At 34.7% G+C, this 20,574-nt stretch overlaps 1 protein-coding gene across 1 annotated transcript in view; it reads left to right on the forward strand.

The window, feature by feature from the left end:
- Positions 1-20,574, forward strand: part of UVRAG (UV radiation resistance associated) — a 289,384-nt gene that overhangs the window by 216,158 nt on the left and 52,652 nt on the right. Inside the window, exon 13 of the mRNA XM_090265619.1 lies at positions 1,097-1,175. Coding sequence (XP_090121745.1) covers positions 1,097-1,175 — 79 coding nt within the window. The remainder of the gene's footprint in view (positions 1-1,096; positions 1,176-20,574) is intronic.

Genomic DNA, 20,574 nt, shown 5'->3' on the forward strand with positions numbered 1-20,574 from the left:
GATAATTTTATTCTTGAGAGTAATTGTATATTGCAGAACCAAGGAAGGTGGAGTTTCTTCTTGGACCTTATCTGTTTGTAGAGAAATCTCTTTGAGAGGATAAAATGTATGCTTGGTCTTGAGAATCAGGGGAAAGTATGACTAAGTAGGTATACTGTAACCTTTCCTTCTTCATTTGCAGGAGTAGAAAAAGGGAAATAGTGAGAAAAACTTATTCTCTAAAATAACTCATTATCTTTATAAGGATGCACAGATCTCTTGCCTTTGTTGCTTCTGTGAATCAGGTTAAAATGGAAAGTCTTATGAGAACTCTATGGCATGAGTACATTGCCTTGGAGACATAACATCCAAATAGCTACCACTGCAAATATGAATGAATTGTTGATGAATTTTTACTCATATTAGTGCTGTTGATTTGACTGGCTACCTTAAATGAAATGGAAATTATATATACGTATTGTTCTGATGCCTTTTTTTGTTTTTTTTCCTTACTCTTCCTTTCCCATTTAGTAGAATTTGAGATGTCAGGTCCAATATATTAAGAGGAAAAATTTTCTAGGATCTTAACCTTAGGGTGGTATGGTTATGATATGTAAATATGAAACATAGTGGCTCTAACTTCCTGAGGTTAGTGCATCACTTTTTAATTTAATTTTCTATTTTATTTTATTTTTTTCATCTAGATTTATCCCTCCTATAACCTCTTCCACCTCCACCAGCCCTCTTCCTCATTCCTAGCCCCCAATCAACACACTATTGTCCGAGTCCCTGAGCTCTCTCCCCCCACCCCTCTTTTTTTTTTTCCTCAATCCCTCTACCACCACCACCCCCCAGCATCCCTCTAGGGCCACTCGCTAATATATTACTCCCTTGTTGCATGACCTATTCAGTTTTTCTTTGAAACAAAGTAGCCATTGTTTTAATTTGACTAATGTGATGATGATACTAAGATAATAGGTTGCAATGACTATAACTGACTTAGTCCAAGTCTGCAAATGTTTATACTGTATCCAAGAAACTTACACCTTTGTCAACAATTTTGAGGTGGTTTTACCCAAATTTTGGAAAACTTCTGATTCTACTTTACCTTTTTTAGGTTTCCATTATACCCAAAAGGAGGGGAGAAGCTGCAATTTGATTATGGTGTTTATCTTCTGAACAAAAATATAGCACAGGTAAGTAATTCCTATTTCAGTCCTCTCCTACTTCCCACATACACCTACAGTTGACTGTTTCATTTAGCCAGTTACAGTGTTAATACAAAGTTGTTTTTTTTTTGGCCACAGTCTTCTTCTTTGCCATTATAAATACTACAGAGGAGCAATGGATACAAACTGGAATCCTCCTGTTAGAAGCCCATTGCTGGAGCGTCACTTGCTAGTAGACTATACTTGAATGTGGGCTCTATCACCTTCTGCCTCTGCAGCTTGACCAGTAATAGCTTTCTTCTCACCCTGCTTCTTTTAGACCACTTCTGGAGGGACTCATTTTGCATTGGGAGTTGTTTGTGCAGTACAAGCTTAGTGGCTTTGGCAAGTCCTTAATCATCTTCTCATCATATTATCCAGGACCAAAAATGAAAAGACCAAGCACATGGGCCTTCCAACCCATATTGGATTTTTGTGGTTCTCTCAACATCACACCAGTTAATATCTCATTTAAATAATGTCTTTCCACATACCATGGAAAAGACTAACGGATGCTTGCTTGGGTTTGCATTTTCCTGAAAGAAACATGCGGCATTTCTTTAGCATACTTGACTCTATTTCAAGACATAGACATTTCACAAATTTTCTAGTTGTAAAGGAAGATCATCTTCAGTGATTTGCCTCTATTTGTAAATCCTTCCAAGTGGAAGAATACATGGATGAGTGTCCAGGGTATGGCTGTTACTTAAAGACATTATCGCCTGTATCCTCAGAGCTTTCCATTTTATAGAAACAATAAGGTTTGTGATTCTTTTGTTTATATGAGCCCAGATTGCCTTTTCTCTATATGAACCTAAAGATCCACTAAACAATTCCCTTATTCATTCCTGATAGATTTAGAATTATTCCTTATGTGGTGCCATCTTAGCCTTTCGTCACCTTGTCCAACCCCAGTTTAATGTTTTATTTTTTACTTCGGTTCTTATTAAGAGTCTTATCCTTTTCTGCCATTGGATCCAGTTTCTAGTCTGCAGTCCTCAATTGGCCACTTGCTTTATAACCTCACACTCATTGCTCGCTCAGTCGTACTGCTTTTATGGTTACTGCCACGCCAGCTCATGTTCTTTACTCCAGGCAAGCAGCCCTGCTCACAGTCTCTGGCCCATGACTCATCTTTTCATGTGCTGTTCTTCCCACAACTGATGCTTTCCCTCCCCTCATTTTTGACAGAAAAGTATCTCAGTCTATGAAACAGGACTCTAATTTCAGGGCTACCAGGCTCACACTACTGATCACGGGTGTCGTACCATGGAAAAGGCAGTACTTAGAGCTGGTCAAGAACTGAGCAGACTAAGGAAGAAGAGGTCTAAATAAGTTAGAGAGCTGCTCCATGTGAAGTCAGCCATCGTTGAAAAGAAGACATGAATACTGGGGTCCAGAGTCTGGGAATCAGGATATGAGTAACACTGGCCTCACTTAGTAGAACTGAGTTCTGATCTGAGTTCAGAGATTCTTCTCTTCTTGCCCTATTTTCTTGCTCTAAGCACCTACGCCCTAGGTCCGAAGGCTGTTGGAAGAGTCCAGGTGAAACCTACTCCTGATTAAGGCTAAAGCTGAAATGCCTGTATTTTCTCACAAACCCCACACACATACACACTTAATTCTTTCTTCTTAGGGCCCAACAGGAATGCCAAAAGTTGGTATAAAGAGGTGCTAAGAATAGCCCAGCTTGCTTTGAAAACAGGACAAAGATGGAGGCTGACTGTGTGCGGTGGAAACCTTTGTGAAGCCAGCCTTCCACACCAGACTCAGCTTTAGTATCTGTTTGGTCCTCACTATGGAGCATTTCCCAAGTAGCCCCTGACTTTATTCTTAACTGAACCAAGGCCACAAGTAGGTTGAACTAATTTTATTCATATGTTTAAAAAATGGGTTACTTCTAGTAATTTTGTATCATTTGTAACTTTATACTCTTTGAGAATGAGAGATTACACTTGTGTTTGTGTTTAAGATCCATAGGTTAACCACTGTAAATCCAGAGAGAGCAAGTATCATGCTCTCTGATTTAAAAAAAAAAATTTATAACTGTTGTGGCCGTTTTAAAAGGAGAGAAGCCAATGAACTTCTTATAAACAGACTTCCTTAGGTTTCAGAGTTCATTCAGGAAGCCCCTTTCCTAGCACTTAGAAAGAAGAAACTTATAGCAAATTTGTGACCTTTAACCTTTCCTTGCTTCAACTCTTTTCCACCTCTTGCTGTTTCTTGGAAATGTTTCATTTTGCCTTTGGCCTTCCTACCATTGTTTTATTACATTTCAGTTTATAACAAATCAAACAACCATTAATTATCATGGCTCCTAATCAGGTAGTATATCAATAAGAAATTTCTAACTTTTGAAGGTTTATTTTTCTATACACAATACCAATACATGTTGTTAAAGGGGACTTTGTCTTCTCAGCCATTCTCATTTATACCCTATCTCTAGAGATGTGAACAAATCATACTGTTAAAATGGCCCCGCCTCGGTAATCTATAAGCCACGCTAGGGAGGTGGATGAAAGCATTGGCATGTGTTAAAGTGCCAGAGAAAAAGTAGTGAAGTCATTTAATACTGCATCCATAACTTGCTTAAGGATTTGAATGAATAGTCAATAGGACCTTTCATCACAACCAGAAGTAGTAGTAAAATCACTTTTTTGGTAGAGGAAATGACAGAATTTAGTAATATTTGTTACTTCAGTATTTGGGATCAGTCCAGCCCAAGTTTTGAAAGCACAAGCTTAGAAAGACAGGCCTTCAAGTAGAAATCCTCAAGTGTTGTTTGAAGAGCTGAGAAGATTAGTAAGGCCCGCTTGCCCTCTTCCTGTCATTGCTGTCTAAAGGTGTGTGTGCGTGCTGGCTTGGCAGTGAAAGTGAATAAAGCAAAGTGTCTTGTTTTTAGCACCATTTACTAATGTATCTCAAGTGTCAGCCCCTTTGTCTGGAAAGAGCATTCTTTGCTGGTGAGCATTTAACATTATAGGAATGAGTCTGGCAAAATTCAGGCACAGTATAATTAACACTGATTTTAAAAACCAGGTCCTGCCATAATTGTCAGTAAGTTTATATTAGAATTTGTGTATAGCACAGTAGTTTGCTTTTAGTTCCCAAAGCATAAAATGTAGTAAATCAAGAAGTATGATACTTTTACCTTACATTTGTAGTTTGTAATGTGCACATATATATTCATGTGACCCTCATCATCACCCTGCAAAATGAGAAGAGCAGCTAATATTAAATGAATTTGAAGACAGCATGGCTTTTGACATCTGTCACTACAGTGTAGTATCGTATACGACAGGCTTACTTCCATATATGTCATTGTTTTTTATATTTCCATCCTAAATGTGCACAGAATCAAAGAAGGCGATGTTCCCAAATAGAAAAGGAACTGATTGTTTTTTAAGAGCAGAGACAGTAACTATTTTGCACATTATGATATTTTCATGAGTAAACACAATGCCTGAAACACTACAAATTCTCAAAAGATGTTTAATAAATGAATGAATTGTGATACGGCATCGTCACAGCTATAAAACTGAGATCCAGAAAAGCTGTGACTTGCTTAAAATGGATGAATTAGTTGGTTCAACAAATAATTGCAAATCTACTGTGTGCTATATACAAGATGAGGCAAAAGTAGGTTTACAGTTGTGAGTAGAGGAAACAGGGTTTATTCTCATGTTATTATTTATTAATTATTGTATTATTTTCTATACAAACAACTGTAAACCTGCTTTTGCCCCACCCCATATATACTAAGTTAGGTCTTAACTAATAGAGCAGTGAAGAGGACACACAGATCCCTTCCTTATAAATAAGGCACAAAAGGACAAGTACAGAATTTCACTTATGTGAATTATCTAGAATAAGCAAGTTCATAGAGACAGGAAATAGATTAGAAGTTACTAGGGCTGTGGAAAGGGGATATGGGAGAATTATTAATTAATGGTTACAATTTCTATTTGGGATCATTAAAAAATGTTGGAAATAGTAGTGATAGTTGCACAACATTGTGAATTAACGCCACTGAATTATACACTTAAAAATGGTTAAAATGACAAATTCTATGTTATATATTTTTCCACAATTAAAAATAATTTAATAAACCAAAAACACTTGAAATTATACACTTGAAATGGGTAAATTGTATGGTATGTGATTATAGTTCAGTACAGCTGTTTAAAAAAATAAAAAGGTTCCTGCCTCATTAAGCTTATTATCAAATGGAAAGAGACAGTCAACAGAGTGATTTTAGGTAGTGATAAGTGTTGTGATAGGAATTAATTAGGTGATATAATAGTAAATAACTAGAGGGACCTACTTTAGATAAAGTTGCCAAATAAACCTTATTGAAGAAGTGATACTGAGCTACGACATGGAGATGACAAGAAAGCAGCCATGCAAAGAGCTAGGAAACAGTAAGTTCCTTAAGAGCATGGGAACAGTTAGTGCAAAGGTCCTGAGTAAGAAAAGAACTTGTTGTGTTTAAGTGACAGGCTAACGTGGTAAGAGCATAGTAATTAAGGGAAGAGGCAGCCGGGGAGTATATCTAAGGCCTTAGAGATTATAGTAAAGAGTTTGAATTTTATTCTGTAAATGAAGGGAAGCCAGTGAATACTTTGAGCAAGAAAGTGGCGTGATTTGACTTTTTTTTTTTTTTTTTTTGACAAAGATCACTCTAGCTGCTCTAATGGATTATAGGGATAAAGATGGAGAGAAGTGAACAGATTTAAAATATGTTATGGGTGCTAAACGTCACTAATTTTTAGGAAAATTAAAGTCAGAACAACAGTTGCTCCTTTTAGAATAATTATTATAAGAAAGACAAGAAATAACAAGGGTTGGCGAAGATGTGGAGAGAAGAAACCCTTGTGCACTGTTGGTGGGAGTGTAAATTGGTACAGTCACTATAGAAAACAGTATGGAAATTCCTCAAAAACTTAAAAATAGAACTGCCATATAATCCAGCAGTTCTACCTCTGGGTATTTATGCAAAGGGAATGAAAACACTAACTTGAAAAGACATGAACCCCCCAACCCATGTTTATTGTGTCATTATTTACAATACTGAAGACATGGGAACAACCTAAGTATCCATCAATGAATGAATAAAGAAAGAAAATGTGATACAATATGTGTATACGGCCATGAAAATGAGTGAAATCCTGCCATTTGCAACTACACAGATGGACCTTGAAGGCATTATGCTAAGTGAAATAAGTCAGACAAAGAAAGACAAACACCATATGCTCTCACTTATATGTGGAATCTAAAAACAATAACTGAACTCAGATACAGAGAGCATGTTTGATAGTTGACAGAGACAGGGGGTTAAAAGGGGTGACTAAAATGAGTGAATGTGGTCAACTGATAATAAAATTTAAGATTTTGAATGAAAAATGATATTTCTGAAAACTTGTGTTTGCCTTCATGAGATTGACAGCTTCCCATTCCTTGAAGATGTTTCAGATGAAGTTGGTAGTGATATTTAACAACTGATTTTTAAATATTTTATGAATATGTCAACATTTAAAATCTTTTTAACTCAGTGAGCCAACATTTCCCAAGTAACCAATGTATGATGCTATGAAATCATATACAGGTAAAGATCTCTTCGAAGTGCCCAAGACCAGTGGATTTTAATATAACAGATGGGAAGAGTATTTTTTTCAGATTTACCTTGCTGCTAACCTTTAAGATACTACTACTTGATGAGTTTAGGGGTACCAGAGAAGAATAACCACGATTATCTGAAAAAGCTATTAAATACTCCTTTCTTTTCTAACTACATATTTGTACGAGGTGGGATTTTTCCTATGGAACAACATATGGTAATGAAATGAATGCGGGAGAATACATGAGAATCCAGCTGTCTTCTGTTAAGGCGGAATTGCAAAAGAGACTTGCAAAACTATAAAACAAATATCCTTTATCTCTCTTAAGTTTCTTTTTTGGGAAATAAGTTTGTATTTCAGCAAGATATAATTTACATTAACAAGTAATACACTTCTATTGTTTTATTAAAAATGAATTAATAAATGTTTTAAAGTTTTCTCAATTTATCTTCTAACGTATGATATATATGGCCCACATAAACAAAAGCTCTTTTGGGTCCTCAATAATTTTAAGAGTGTAAAGGGATCTTGACACACAAAAAAAAGTTTGAGAAGCACCGTCCTAAAAAATGTGGCCATCTAGATTTCCTATGAAACACTTTAATTGCTCAAGTTTGATAAACCAAGACACATGTGCCAGTTCTGCAAATGTGGACACATTGTCTAAGAGACTTTCCAATTTGAATTCTGGCAGTACTGTGCAGTGCAAGGCACAAGGCTTGTGGATTCTTTCTATAGCTTTTGGCTTTTCTTAAGCCAGTCCTCTCCTTTCTTGGAAAGCTCAAGAACTTAAGAGCAGTGCTTTGAAGATACAGTTTACAAATACTAATGATGATTTACATTTGTATTGAATGTAATAGCTTTTGGTATATTTTTATTTCTATGTCTCATTTTATACTTTGTGAAGTATGTTGACCAGGTCTATCTTTAGAGATTAAAAACTGAGTTGCTGCTAGGCTTACTTCCCGGAGGATGACAAAGCTATTAATGGCAAACAGAATTCAAGACCAAATCTTCTGAGGTCAAATCCAGCTGTATCTTGTTTCTTTTCTTTTCTTTGTCCTCCCTCCTTCCCTTCCTTCCTTCCTTCCTTCCCTGCTTCCTTCCTTCCTTCCTTCCTTCCTTCCTCCCTTCCTTCCTTCCTTCCTTCCTTCCTACTTGGGTCTTACTACAATCCTACGAGATGGTTAGGGCACAGACTGTCATCTGCCTTTTACAGATGAGACCCTGAGACCATGAGTTAAGTAGAAGAACTAGAGTTAGAATCTGGGGACCTCATGACCTCTCTTCCTTTTAGTCTATTACCTCTTTCCCATTAAGTTGTTTTAAGACTTCATAGAAAGTAAAAGTAGCTTCTGCTTCCAACAGCAGTTGGAAACCTCTATTCTGCCAAGAACATGGTCTTTCTCTAAAACTTGACTACTTGTGGGACTCACAGTGCACAGCTATTTAGAAGGGATCAATGCCAGCTTACACTTAGCAGCTTAAATTCATGTCTATTTCTTAAACATGCAGTCCAATGTATATGACACTTGGGAGAAAATGCATTTCATTTTCTTAATTCTTCTTGGAATCAAGAATAAAAATTCCAAGGATATTTTCATAGTCAAAATGCCCCCCAACTGCCTATAAAATTTGCCAGTAATATAGTAGAAACTATTTTTAAGACCTATATTTATATATATTTTTAAAAAGTACAACTTTACTGAGATATAATTTACCCATTTCAAGTGTGTATTTATCAAGTTGTGCAACTATCAACACAGTCAATTTTAGAATATTTTCATCACCCCAGAAGAACCCTGTATCCATTAGCAGTCACTCCCCATTCCCCCTAGACCTCCATCCCTAAGGAGCTACCATTCTACTTTCTGTTTCTATATATTTGCCTATTCTAAACATTTCATATAAATACAACCATAAAATACCTGTTCTTTGTGACTGGCTTCTTTCTCCTACCAAGGTTTCAAGGTTCATCCATGGTATCATGTATCAGTCATTTCTTTTTATTGCCAAATCATTTTGTCAATTTGCAGTTATGTATGGATATACCACATTTTATTCATTCATTCATGAGTTGATAGACATCTGGGTTGTTTACACTTTTGGCTGTTATGAATAATACAGTATTCCCTCACTTATCGCGGGTATTATGTTCTAGACCCCCCTGCAATAGGTGAAAATCTGCGAAGTAGGAACCTTACGTTTATTTTAGTATTTATATATATATTAAGGCTTTATAAACCCTTCCCACACATAAACCGTTCCCAGTCTCTTATTAACCTTTCCCACTCTCTTATTAACCTTTTCCACACTTTTATAAACACTTATGTTCTTAAACATATTCTACACTCTTAAACCTACATAACTTTAATGACATACGTATACAGTACCGCAGCATCCCACGATATAGCGAAAAATCCATGATAAATAATTAACTATAATATTTTTAAAGATCCCACTATACAGTGAGGCCACAATAAGTGAATCACGATATAGAAAGGGACTACTGTACTGCTATGAACATTTATGTACAAGTTTTTGTGGGGATATATGTTTTTATTACCCTTGGGTATATATCTCATAGTGGAATGCTGAGCTCTGTGGTAACTATGTTTGATATTTTGAGGAATTGCCAAACTATTTTCTAAAATAGTTGCATCATTTTACATTTCCACTAGTAATGTATAAAAGTTTCAGTTTCTCTACATCCTTACCAACACTTATTGTGGTTTTAAAAAAATTATAGCCATCCTACTGAATATAAAGTTGTATCTCATTGTGATTTTGATTTCAGCTTCCCTAATGACTAATTATGTTGAGCTTCTTTTTATGTGCTTATTGGACATTTGTATATATTCTTTGAAGAAGTGTCTATTTATACCCTTTGCCCATTTTTAAATTGGGTCATTTGTTTTTATTGTTGAGTTGTAAGACATCTTGATATAACCTAGACATAAGTCCCTTCTCAGATATATGAGTTGCAAATATTTTCTTCTATTCCACAGGTTGTGTTTTTTTTCACTTTCTTGATAATGTTCATTGAAGCCCAAAGGTTTTTAGTTTTGATGAAGTCCAATTTTATCTACTTTTTCTTTTCTTGTTTGTGCTTTTGGTGTCATACCTAAGAAAGTTTAGCCCAAGTACTTTCAGGCTTTCTTCAATGTTTAAGGTTGTAGGTTTAGGTCTGTGATCCATTTTGAATTGATTTTTTTTTTTTTTTCGTATGGTGTAAGGAAGGGGTCCAACTCCATTCTTTTGCTTGAAAATATCCAATTGTCCCAGAAAAAACTGGTTGAAAAGACTATTCTTTACTCATTAAAATGTCTTAGTACTCTTGTTAAAAATTAACTATAAATATGAAGGTTGATTTCTGAACCCTATCTTTATACTTAGTACCACTCTATATCTTTTTATTTAAAAAATATTTTTAAATACAATAATATATGCCAATTGTAGAAATTTTTTTAAGTACAAAAAAGATAGAAGGACAGAACTTTTTAAATAGTCTACAACTCCACCGTTTACATGCACCTTCTGGTCTTCCAAACTTTTTTGTCTTTTTCTTACATAGTTAAGATAACAGACATACGTTTCTATATCTTTTTCTTTTTCTTGAAAACAGGCATTTCCCTACCCATTAAAGAGTCTTAATATTTTTAATATATATTTTATTTGTGTGCATATGTTATAATTTATTTAACTATTCTTCTAATCTTGGACATTTGTTCTTCCAGGTTTTTTTCTTAAAAATAAGGTTTTAGTTACTGTACTTGTTAGCATAAATATGTGTTTTACATATACATATATTAATATGTTTCTGCTTTCCAGAGTGACATTCACATATGAGATGCAGTAAGGTAAATAATTATTAAAGCCATTTATAATGGCAGAAATCCTGTCTCTTCAGCTTTTTTGTGGATCCTAAGTGTTTCCACTAAATCAATTCAAAGTTAAACTTCATGCTGCTATGGACAAGCACATTTTCAGTCAGATTCTCCTTTTTTTTTTTTTTAAGATTTTATTTATTTATCTTCAGTGAGAGGGGAAGAGAGGGAGAACAAGAGGGAGAGAAACATCAGTGTATGGTTGCCTCTCATGCGCCCCCAACCAGGGACCTGTTCTGCAACCCAGGCATGTGCTCTGACTGGGAATTGAACCAGTGACCCTTTGCTTCTCAGGCCAGTGCTCAATCCACTGAGTCACACCAGCCAGGGCCAAATTCTCACTTTCAAAGATGATTATAATTAACTTATAATCCTTTGTGTGATTTTTTTTCTCTTTAAGAGTAGAAAAATCACATCTTCGTGTGTATGTATGATATATATTTCAATCCACAAATATCAAAGTGTTTGAGCTATGCAAGGCCTATGAAAGGCTGAATTTACCCTCAAGGTGTCTATATTTGAGGGAGGGGGAAGGGCGGGAGAAAGAGAGGGAGAGAAACATCTATTTATCAGAGGAACATCGGTTGGTTCGTGGCCCACAACCCAGGCATGTGCCCTGGTCAAGAATCAAACCGGTGACCCTTTGGTTCGCAGGCCAGTGCTCAATCCACTGAGCCACACCAGCCAGGGCTTTATGGTAATCGAGAGTTCCACAGATCTGGATATGTGTCCCACTGATTGGATGAACTTGGGAATGTAATAAAATCTCACTGCACCTCCATTCCCTTATCTCTATAAAGATTGAATAATCTTTGTAAGATTGTTGTGGGTACAAGAAACAATGAATGAATGTCAAGTTTGTAGCTCAGAATTTGTCCACAGGGTACTCAGTAAATGGTAGCTGCCAGTTTTTGCTCTTGATTGGTTGTTATCGTCATTTCTGTTAGACTAATGTGGAGAAGGAATACTTCAGTAGAAAGATCCAACACCTGAACTGGAAATTCAAGGATGGAAGTATCTGGCTAATGAGAGGGGAGAAGGAGCTAAGGTGCAGAGGAAGGACCACTTCAGATAGATCAACACCAGCCTGGCTGGATCAGAGGTTACTGTAATAGTGGGGGTAGGAAAGATGTTTTTGGTTGACCATCTTTGGCCCCAGCACCACACAGCTACCAGCTTTTATACTTGGACCTATATGTGGTCTATGTAAAAGCCCTGGGCATGTTTCAGGTATTCAATAAATATTTATTGAAAGAAAGATTGGTAAATGAGTTAGTCAGGAGATTGTTCTTCCCTCTTAAAGCTGATGGTTAATTAACTTATTTCTATTTAAATATGTGTGTATTTAAATGCATATTGACCTCTGTCTAGTTTAAATGAAGGCTCTAACTGAGATAGAGAAATAATATAATTGTTTTCAAAAGTTCCATGATAACATATTACCTTTTTGTAGTTGCAAATAATTGGTTGTGTTCATTATTAATTTTTTATTTTTTATTTTTATTTTTTTATTGTTAATTTTTTTAATATGTTTTATTGATTATGCTGTTAGAGTTGTCCCAATTTCCTTTCCCTCTGCTCCCCTAAAGAACCATGTCAACTATTAACCAGTTTATTAGACACTTTTAATGCTGTATTAGCTGTGATCACTGTACTCTTCAAATGCTGAGAGGGATCAATTGACAAGATAAAACAATTTATTTTTACCTCATTTGGACATTTTCTCCCACTTTAAACTGAAATGAGAAATCCAATGCCAAAAAATATCTTTCCAAATGAAAAATAAAATAATTGTAACTTATGTCTATATAGCTTATTTTAGGGTACAGTGATCTTTCACATATAATCTCTCATCCTTTGCAAAAGCCCTAAATATCTTTCTATTGTTACCTCCATGTTACATTTAGATAAACTGAATCTCTGATGAGTGAGCAAAGACATTCAGATCCTAATCTTCTGTCTCTAACTTCAGGGGACTGTACTTGCTTGTTTCCTTTTATCAGACAGAAACATTAAATCACAGTTTTCTCCTTTATCTGTGGCTAAAAGCTAAGTATAAATTTGAAACCTTACTTGGTTTTAGCATCTTTGATAACTTCTATCTCTTCATTTATCCTAGTTGTTTTAAAAGGTTTATATTAGCCTTTTACTTGGAACATTTTAGTATTTTAAGCTAGCATATAATTTTCTTCAGTTAACGAAATAAACTACTTATTCATAATGATGTTGGCCTTTTCCAGAACACCACGATGCATGACATTTTTGCTGGGAGATTATTTAAAGAATGCACCTCAACTGAAATACAATGGACAGTGCTTAGTTTAGAAAAGATAGACTATAAATTATAACTGTTTTTATGGTTAAGCCTTGTGAAATGAATTATGAGTAATAATATATATGAAAAATGAATTTGGTCTGATTTTAGTTGGCATCAAAGAGACTGGCATAGCTTAGGTTTAAGCTGCTTAAGGACATGAAGTTCAAAAGTTGTTTTATGTAAATTTTGGTACTTATTAGAGAAAAACACTTAAGATTGTGCAGGCTTGGGTTGCCAGGGAAAATAAAATTAGTATCCTAATTAATTTAAACTTATCAAGTGAAAGCCAAAATCCTAGAATAAATGAGCTAAAACAGATTTGGCATAACTGAGTGTTTAAGAATAAGTACTATGGATCTAGACTACAAGGCTTCAAATGCCAGTTCTATCACTTTAGCTATATGATTTTGGATAAGTTACTTAATCTTTCTGTACCTCAGTGTCCTCATCTATAAAATAAAGATGATAATACTTATAATTGTAGGTATAATTCCTATCTTTTATGCATTATTATTATGCAGATTAAATAATATTTGTAAAACACTTAGAGTAGTTCCTGGAACACAGTAAGTACTAAGTAAGTATTTGCTAAATAAATAAAATGCAAAGTGCTGTGTAATCATTGTTATTAAAAAATCCTGTATTTCACAAATACAAAATGAGGCGAAGATGTACGGAAGATTACAAGTTAAATGTAATTTAAGAATAAGTAAAGAAGGGGAGGAAACTGCCTCTCTAGCTGCATCAGTGAGAGTACCATATAGAGAAAGGAAAAGTATTCAGACACTTATTTTGCTATCAGTGAGCTTTTAGTTTCAACTTAAGGTAATCTTTGTTCTTTTTTATTTTATTTTTTTTCAAAATAGAAATAACTTTTTATTATATAAATGATCCAACTGCAGAATAAATTTGTTTTAAAGTACAGAAATGCATTAAGGAAGAAATTAAAACCACTTGGTTCTCTGCTACCCAGAGATAACCATTGTAATATTTTAGTCAACATCTTTTTAAACATCTATGCACATATACATACATTAAGTTAAAGAGACAAAGTTTTACATAAATGTTTTCATACTGTGCTACTTTTTTCATTTAACTATATTGTGAAGATAGTTTCATATTGATGATTATAGTTGTATAAAATTTTCTTGTCTGCATTGCATTCTGTTGTATGGGTATACTGTAATTAATAGTTTCCTTGTTGATGGACATTTATATCATTTCCAAGATTTCCCTATCAGTGAAAACATTGTCATGATAGGCATTCTTCTACTTAGATATTTGTACATGTCTTTGGTTATTTCCTTAGGATAAATACCTAATTGCTGAGTCAAAGAATATATACATTTTAAAATTTGACTTATCTGTTTCTCTACCCTCTTGCCAATATTGTGTTATTAACCTTTTATTATTAAAGAAGAAACATAATATCTCCATGTTTTTATTTATAGCTCTTTGATTATTAGTGAATCAGTTTACATACTTCATAAATTTATTTGCTATTTCAAGTCTTTTGTGAATAACCATTACAATTTTATGCCTTTAAAAAAATAAAAGTAGGCTATGGAATCCACAAAATGATATAAGATCTAAGGAAATAATTCATAGGCTTTGCAACTAAGTGTGAAGAATTTGCTAAGTCATGGACTGGTGTCAGACTTTACTTCTCCATTTTTACCTCCTTTCTTCCCCCAGTCCTCCCTAGGATTGCCAGTCACCTCGCGATGTGTAAAAGCAGTCCACAGCAGTAGAGCAAAGACTGGATTATAGATAGCTTTTAGAAAAAAATTTTAAACTGCCATCTCCCACTGTCTGGCTCATTTCTTCATTCTTGTCCTCTGCTTGGCACATTTTACTGCTGTAAAATGTTTCTTTTCTTTCATCTGAGTCCTATAACTGGTGTGAGTGTTTCTCTTTACTCTTGGTGTTTCTATGCCTCCAAGTAGGGCTGATTGATCACTTTCTCTCTCTCAGGTGCTGGGCTGGGCACTGGGGAGACGAGGATGACTAGCACTTGGTTCCTAAACCTTCTAGAAGGCTGGCATTACAGTGTAGTGTGAGCAAATAATACAGATAGGTGAAGACTTCTTTGGGAAGTATTGCTAAAGGAAGCACACGGACTGGGCCTCTAAAGTGTCACAGTTTGCTTCCAAAAAAGTAGAGGGGACGGGAGAGGAGATGGGAAGGTAGAGTGACTAGTGTGAGCAAAGCTCAGAGGTGACTTACACACCGGGGCCAGTCAGGGCCTCTTCCCTACGCTTCGTGATGACCTGACTTATTTGCGTTCCTGGGCAGTAGAATCCACCTCTCACTGTCACCTCATCTGCATTTAAAGGCTATGACATGTTACCCTTTTCTGGGATATTACATTTTTGATCAGGTGGAATATTGCATTCCTAGATCACTCCCCCCAAATTTAGCAGTATTCTTTGTTTTGCTATTAGTAAATTGATATTTTTGACTTATTACAGAATAAAGCGAGACCATTTTAGAACTGTATAGAAAATGTGGTACTATATATTCAAAGTATTAATACAAAAATACCAATGTCATCTTATTCTGTTCATCCTTATGAAAACAGAAACTGAGTCAGGCTTTGACGCACCTGAATTTAAGGATGGTTAGATTGTGCTTTGAGAATTAAACTTTTCTCTCTTTTCTGTTACATATTGTAATCGTTACACAGATCATAATAATGTTTATAGCCTAGCGTTGTACAGGTCACACGGCACTTTTCCTTACAATCTCCTACAACCCTGTGAGTTACAGAGTTACATTACAGTTGCCCTCTTTTGCTAATAGGGAAACCAAGCTTCGAAGAAGTTAAGGGCACAACCTAAGGGTCATACAGAACTGTTAAGTGGGCAAGCCAAAACTTGAACCTAGGTGTCCTGATTCAAAACTCAGGATCGCTAGTTTTTAGGAAAGGATAGCACAGTTGATTTGAAATCTAGGTTTTGCAACTTCCAGTGATAACAATGTTTTGCTAATTTATCTTATTAAAAAAGAGAGAAAAGACCCACAGTTATCTGTGGATACACCCAAATCATAGTCCTATATTTACAGCAATAGCTTTGGAAATACTTGTGTAAGTTGTCAGTTCAAAGGATGTGTAGATTATAAACTCAGATAAGCATTTTACATTTAAATAACTTGAGTAGATACAATGGGAGGAATGAAATGTTGTCATCTCCGGACTCCAAAAACCTTTAATGGAGAGAACATAACACCAGCAACTGGAAGTTTCAGTGTTCCGTTCCATCTCTTTTAACTTGCTGATACCTTGGGCAAGTGCTTTCTTTCTACTGGGCCTAGTCTTTTTCATCTAAAGAATAAAGGGGTTGAGCTTTATGTACTCTGAGGTCCGTATCAGGACTAATCTTTAAATTTGTGCTTCTTAATGTTACCACTCATATTTCAGTCTGTTCTTTGCTTTTTAAAAAAAAAAATCATCACCTTCAAGGTTTTTTACTTACTACAGCATCATTAAAAAGATTTTAAGATTCTCTAAGGCACTGTTTGCAAACAGTATGCTATATGTTGGTGATTTTGTTTATAGAAAATAAGCAGAGATTTACGGAGTACCATACCTGGTAAATAACAGCTCAATATGAGTCCAGTACAATATGGACTAATATGAGGTAATAACAATACCATACATTTATGTAGTGTGTTAGAGTTTTTAAAGTGCTTTCACACAAAAAGTTCATAAAATGATTTTCACAATTTCTTCTCAGAAGTAGGTTTCATAAGAATTTTCATCTTTGATTTAGTAATTCTTCTCAGGAACTCTATCAGAGGAAATAATTCTAACTTTCTGAAAACAGGTTAAAGAACTTTAGCATAACTGAAAATAGCTATTATCTAGGGGTAGGTTGAATAATCTGAGGAACATTAATAGCCATTAAAATTTTTATGAAGATTAAGTAATAGCATAGAACTATGTTATTAGTGGAGAAAGAAGGATTTGGAGTTAAATACAAAATATGATTACAATTATTAAAATAAAAATTTAAAGGCACCTAACAAACATTTACTTTTATCAGGGGGTGAAATACTACCCAGATATAGACCAAAATTGTGATTGTATGTTTGTTTTGTGGGATTTTGGGCAATCTTTCTACTTATATTTTTATATTTGATTTTTTAAATTGAGTATATATTGCTTTTATAATAAAATATGCATGTATATATAATTTTTTTTCAGGTAAATATGAGGTTTGGTGAGGTTTCTTGACATTCTTGAAATGGCACAAATGCTTCATGATTAACCCAGGACTAGAAACCAGGTTTCTTAACCTATTCATTAGTGTTTGTCTTCTACCATCAAATTATACAATATGCCAGCAGATGTAAAGATTCCAACTTTAAAGAGGTTACCTAGCTACATTTATTTCCTTAATAGTGTATAGTTGCCCTTTGATATTCAATAGTTCTTAATAAAATTAACAAAATCAAAATACCCCTGCCTTCCGCACCATGGGTGGGTTGTAGGGCAGTATACTGTGGCCAGGAGCACAGGCACAAATGGACTTGGGTTCAGTTCCTGGTTCAGTGTTGCCCCTTGATAAACATGGCATTGTATAAGAAGTTTCTTTCTGGGCCTCAGTGTTCTTATTTATATAATAGGGCTCACAGATCTCTGTTGTACAACATAATGTTCTTGTAGGCTTTTTCTAACTACTTGTAACATTTCTATCTTTGTCCCCCTTGTGTTCACATTTATAGATAATAGTTATATCGTACTGTTGCCTTGCAGGCAGCTTAATGTCTTAGAAAAAGCCCGAGATCGTGTTCCAGCTTTAGTTGCCTCTGTGTTCTCTAATTCAGTGTGCCTCTTACTGTAACGTTATGCAAGCCTCTTAATCTTTCTAAGCCCTAGATCCTTTTTTAAAGTAATGAAGTTAATAGCAGGCTGACAGCTTGGGTGGGGGGCTGGGAGTTGGGGGATAGAGGTATGGAGCAAAAAAGAAAGGACACAGGTACACGGACAGCAGTGTGGTGATTGTGGGGTGGGCGTGGTGGAGGGGGGAAGAGGGTATAAGGGGGATAAATGGTAATGGAAAAAATACAATAAAAAATAAACTATTATTTAAAAAATAACCTTTCTTTCTAGCAGTAATCTGATTCTTTCCCATGTTGTTTGAGCACATACATGATTTTTTTTAAAAAGCAATAAATTACTTGCTCTTACAGCAGAGGTGATAGAAGTTTAAATTGATAAAATCATTTTAGAAAAGTTTGGCATTATCCAATGAACTTGAAGATGTGTATATGAAAATGTTTATGGCAGTGCTATTCATAATAGCCAGACTGGAAAACAGCTTAAAATCTGTCAGCAATCTGTTTATCATTAATCAGGAAATGTAATCCATGATTATGTAATGGAATATTGTGCAGCCATGAAACCAGAGCTATATGCAGTATTAAGGACAAGTTTCATAAACATAATGTGGAGTAAAAGAAACAAAACAAAAGATCTCCACAATGCTATTCTATTTACATATAGTTAAAAAATAGTCAAGATTAAATTATATTTTAGGAATGCAACCTATACAGAAAACAAGCGTAGTGCTACCTTTGGGAGAGAGGAGGGGTTACAGTGAAAAAGGGGCTCTTAGGGAGCTCCTGGGGTACAAGGAGCATTATGATTTTTGACTGAGAGCTGGTTACACAGGGGTTTGCTTTATAACAATAACAATGTATATACGTGTTTTCGGCATTTTCCTATATGTATGCTATATCTTGACATTAAAAATGGTAGGATGACAGCAATAAAAAAGTATTTCATTGAATTCTTGTAGTGTCTGCGAAATAGTTGTCATTACTAAGGACTTGATATTTCGTTGTCATATACCAGAAGAAAAAGAATTGGATGTTCATTTATCTTAGCTTCACAAATATGAAAGGTCTGCTTTTATTGATTATCTATATGCAAAACGCTTTTTATTTTTCATCCCTAATCTTCACAATAACCCTTTCAGGCTTAGGGTAATTAAATAACTCCTTCGTGGAAGAGGAATTTTAAATAAATCACTGAAACCAATCTGTATAGAGTGTTTTTTATATTTTTTGGAAACAACTTTTGGGATCATTTTAAGTACATGTAATATAAAAATAAGCTCTGAACAAATAAATAGACTGAGTTTTAGATATATATCTTTTCTTAATATATACATAAAAGAGTAAATGATTTCTCAAATGCCCTCTAGTAAGTGAGTTTGTGGGTGTTTGGGCATTTACCACTTGTAGGTCAAGCCCTTGCAATAAGTGTTGAAACTGAACCTAATTAGAAGAGAGAGTGATAGAAATGGTGTCTATATTTTTGATACACTAATTGTGGTGGTCACTTTATCCAAAGTTTGCTGAACTGTGACCACTAAACTAACCATGAAAAGGAAATTACTTTGTATAGGCAAGCCAAAAAAAAAAAAAAAGGTTTTTTTAGGTTTAGTTTATAATGTCACTTAGGATTCTTAAAGCCTTGTGAACCTTCACCTCCTTTTAATAAGCCTTCATAATGATGAGGTCCCCTGAGAATGAAGTCATCTTAGCGGAATGTGCCTATGTCTTAAAATCTGATAAGCATCAGTTCATGGTATTTAGGAGATTAAAAGAGACTTATAACATGTAAATGTTACTTTCAGGTTATTATAGCCAAGGAAGACTGTGGCCCAGCTATCAAAACAGCTTAGCTTCAGCAAGTTCCAAGCAGTGGGCTTAGCCAGATTGGTTATCCCTGCTTAAAGACTGACTGCACTGTCTTTTGAGTTGACCTTTAACTTGTGATATAAAATATAATTGTTTCATCTCTGAGGCACATTTATGTATCCCTTTACCTCAACACTAATTCATCATTTGCTTTATAGTAATTCCATTCAGACATCACCATCAAGCCCCGTTAAAGGCTTCTAACAGATGTGAGTAGATATATTTCCTAATCGGTGACATTAGTTTATATCTCCTTATTAAGATACCCATTAAATTCATATTTGGGAGAGATAACACGAACACTAATGCACTTTACTTTTTCCATCAGTGCTTTTTTATTTATTTCTATAAAGGAGTTATTAATATCTGAATTTAAGAGTCCAAGAGAATGCAAAGCTCTTAGCAATGGTCTAAGATCTTTCATTCTGGTAAGACGTGGAAGATGTGAAAAGTAAAGACATTCGTTATTATGTTGTCATTTTTATTCTCTTTCTCTCCCTAAAATATAGCCATTAAAATATACATAATATAATTTATTTTAAAAGTTAATTATTATCTTTACTTTTATATACTCTTTTTTTCTAAACAAATACATTATCCTAGTTTCCTGTACTTTGTAAATTATCTTGGTTTTCTAATTTTAATCTGAAACTCAGAATATATACAGAGTTGTGTGTACCTTTTGGATATACCAGCCAAAGAATATTAATTGATTGTACTAAACTAGGCTCTGGAGGGTTAGGGAGTATAAAAGAAGTTGCCTCATATGACAGGTAGTTCACAAATATATAAAATATAATTGTTCTGATGAATCCCTTAACCAGAATAGATATTCAGTAAGTATCTCTCAATTC

Source organism: Furipterus horrens, unplaced genomic scaffold, assembly GCF_987537825.1.
Source record: "Furipterus horrens unplaced genomic scaffold, mFurHor1.1.pri manual_scaffold_2, whole genome shotgun sequence".
Classification (NCBI taxonomy): Eukaryota; Metazoa; Chordata; class Mammalia; order Chiroptera; family Furipteridae; genus Furipterus; species Furipterus horrens.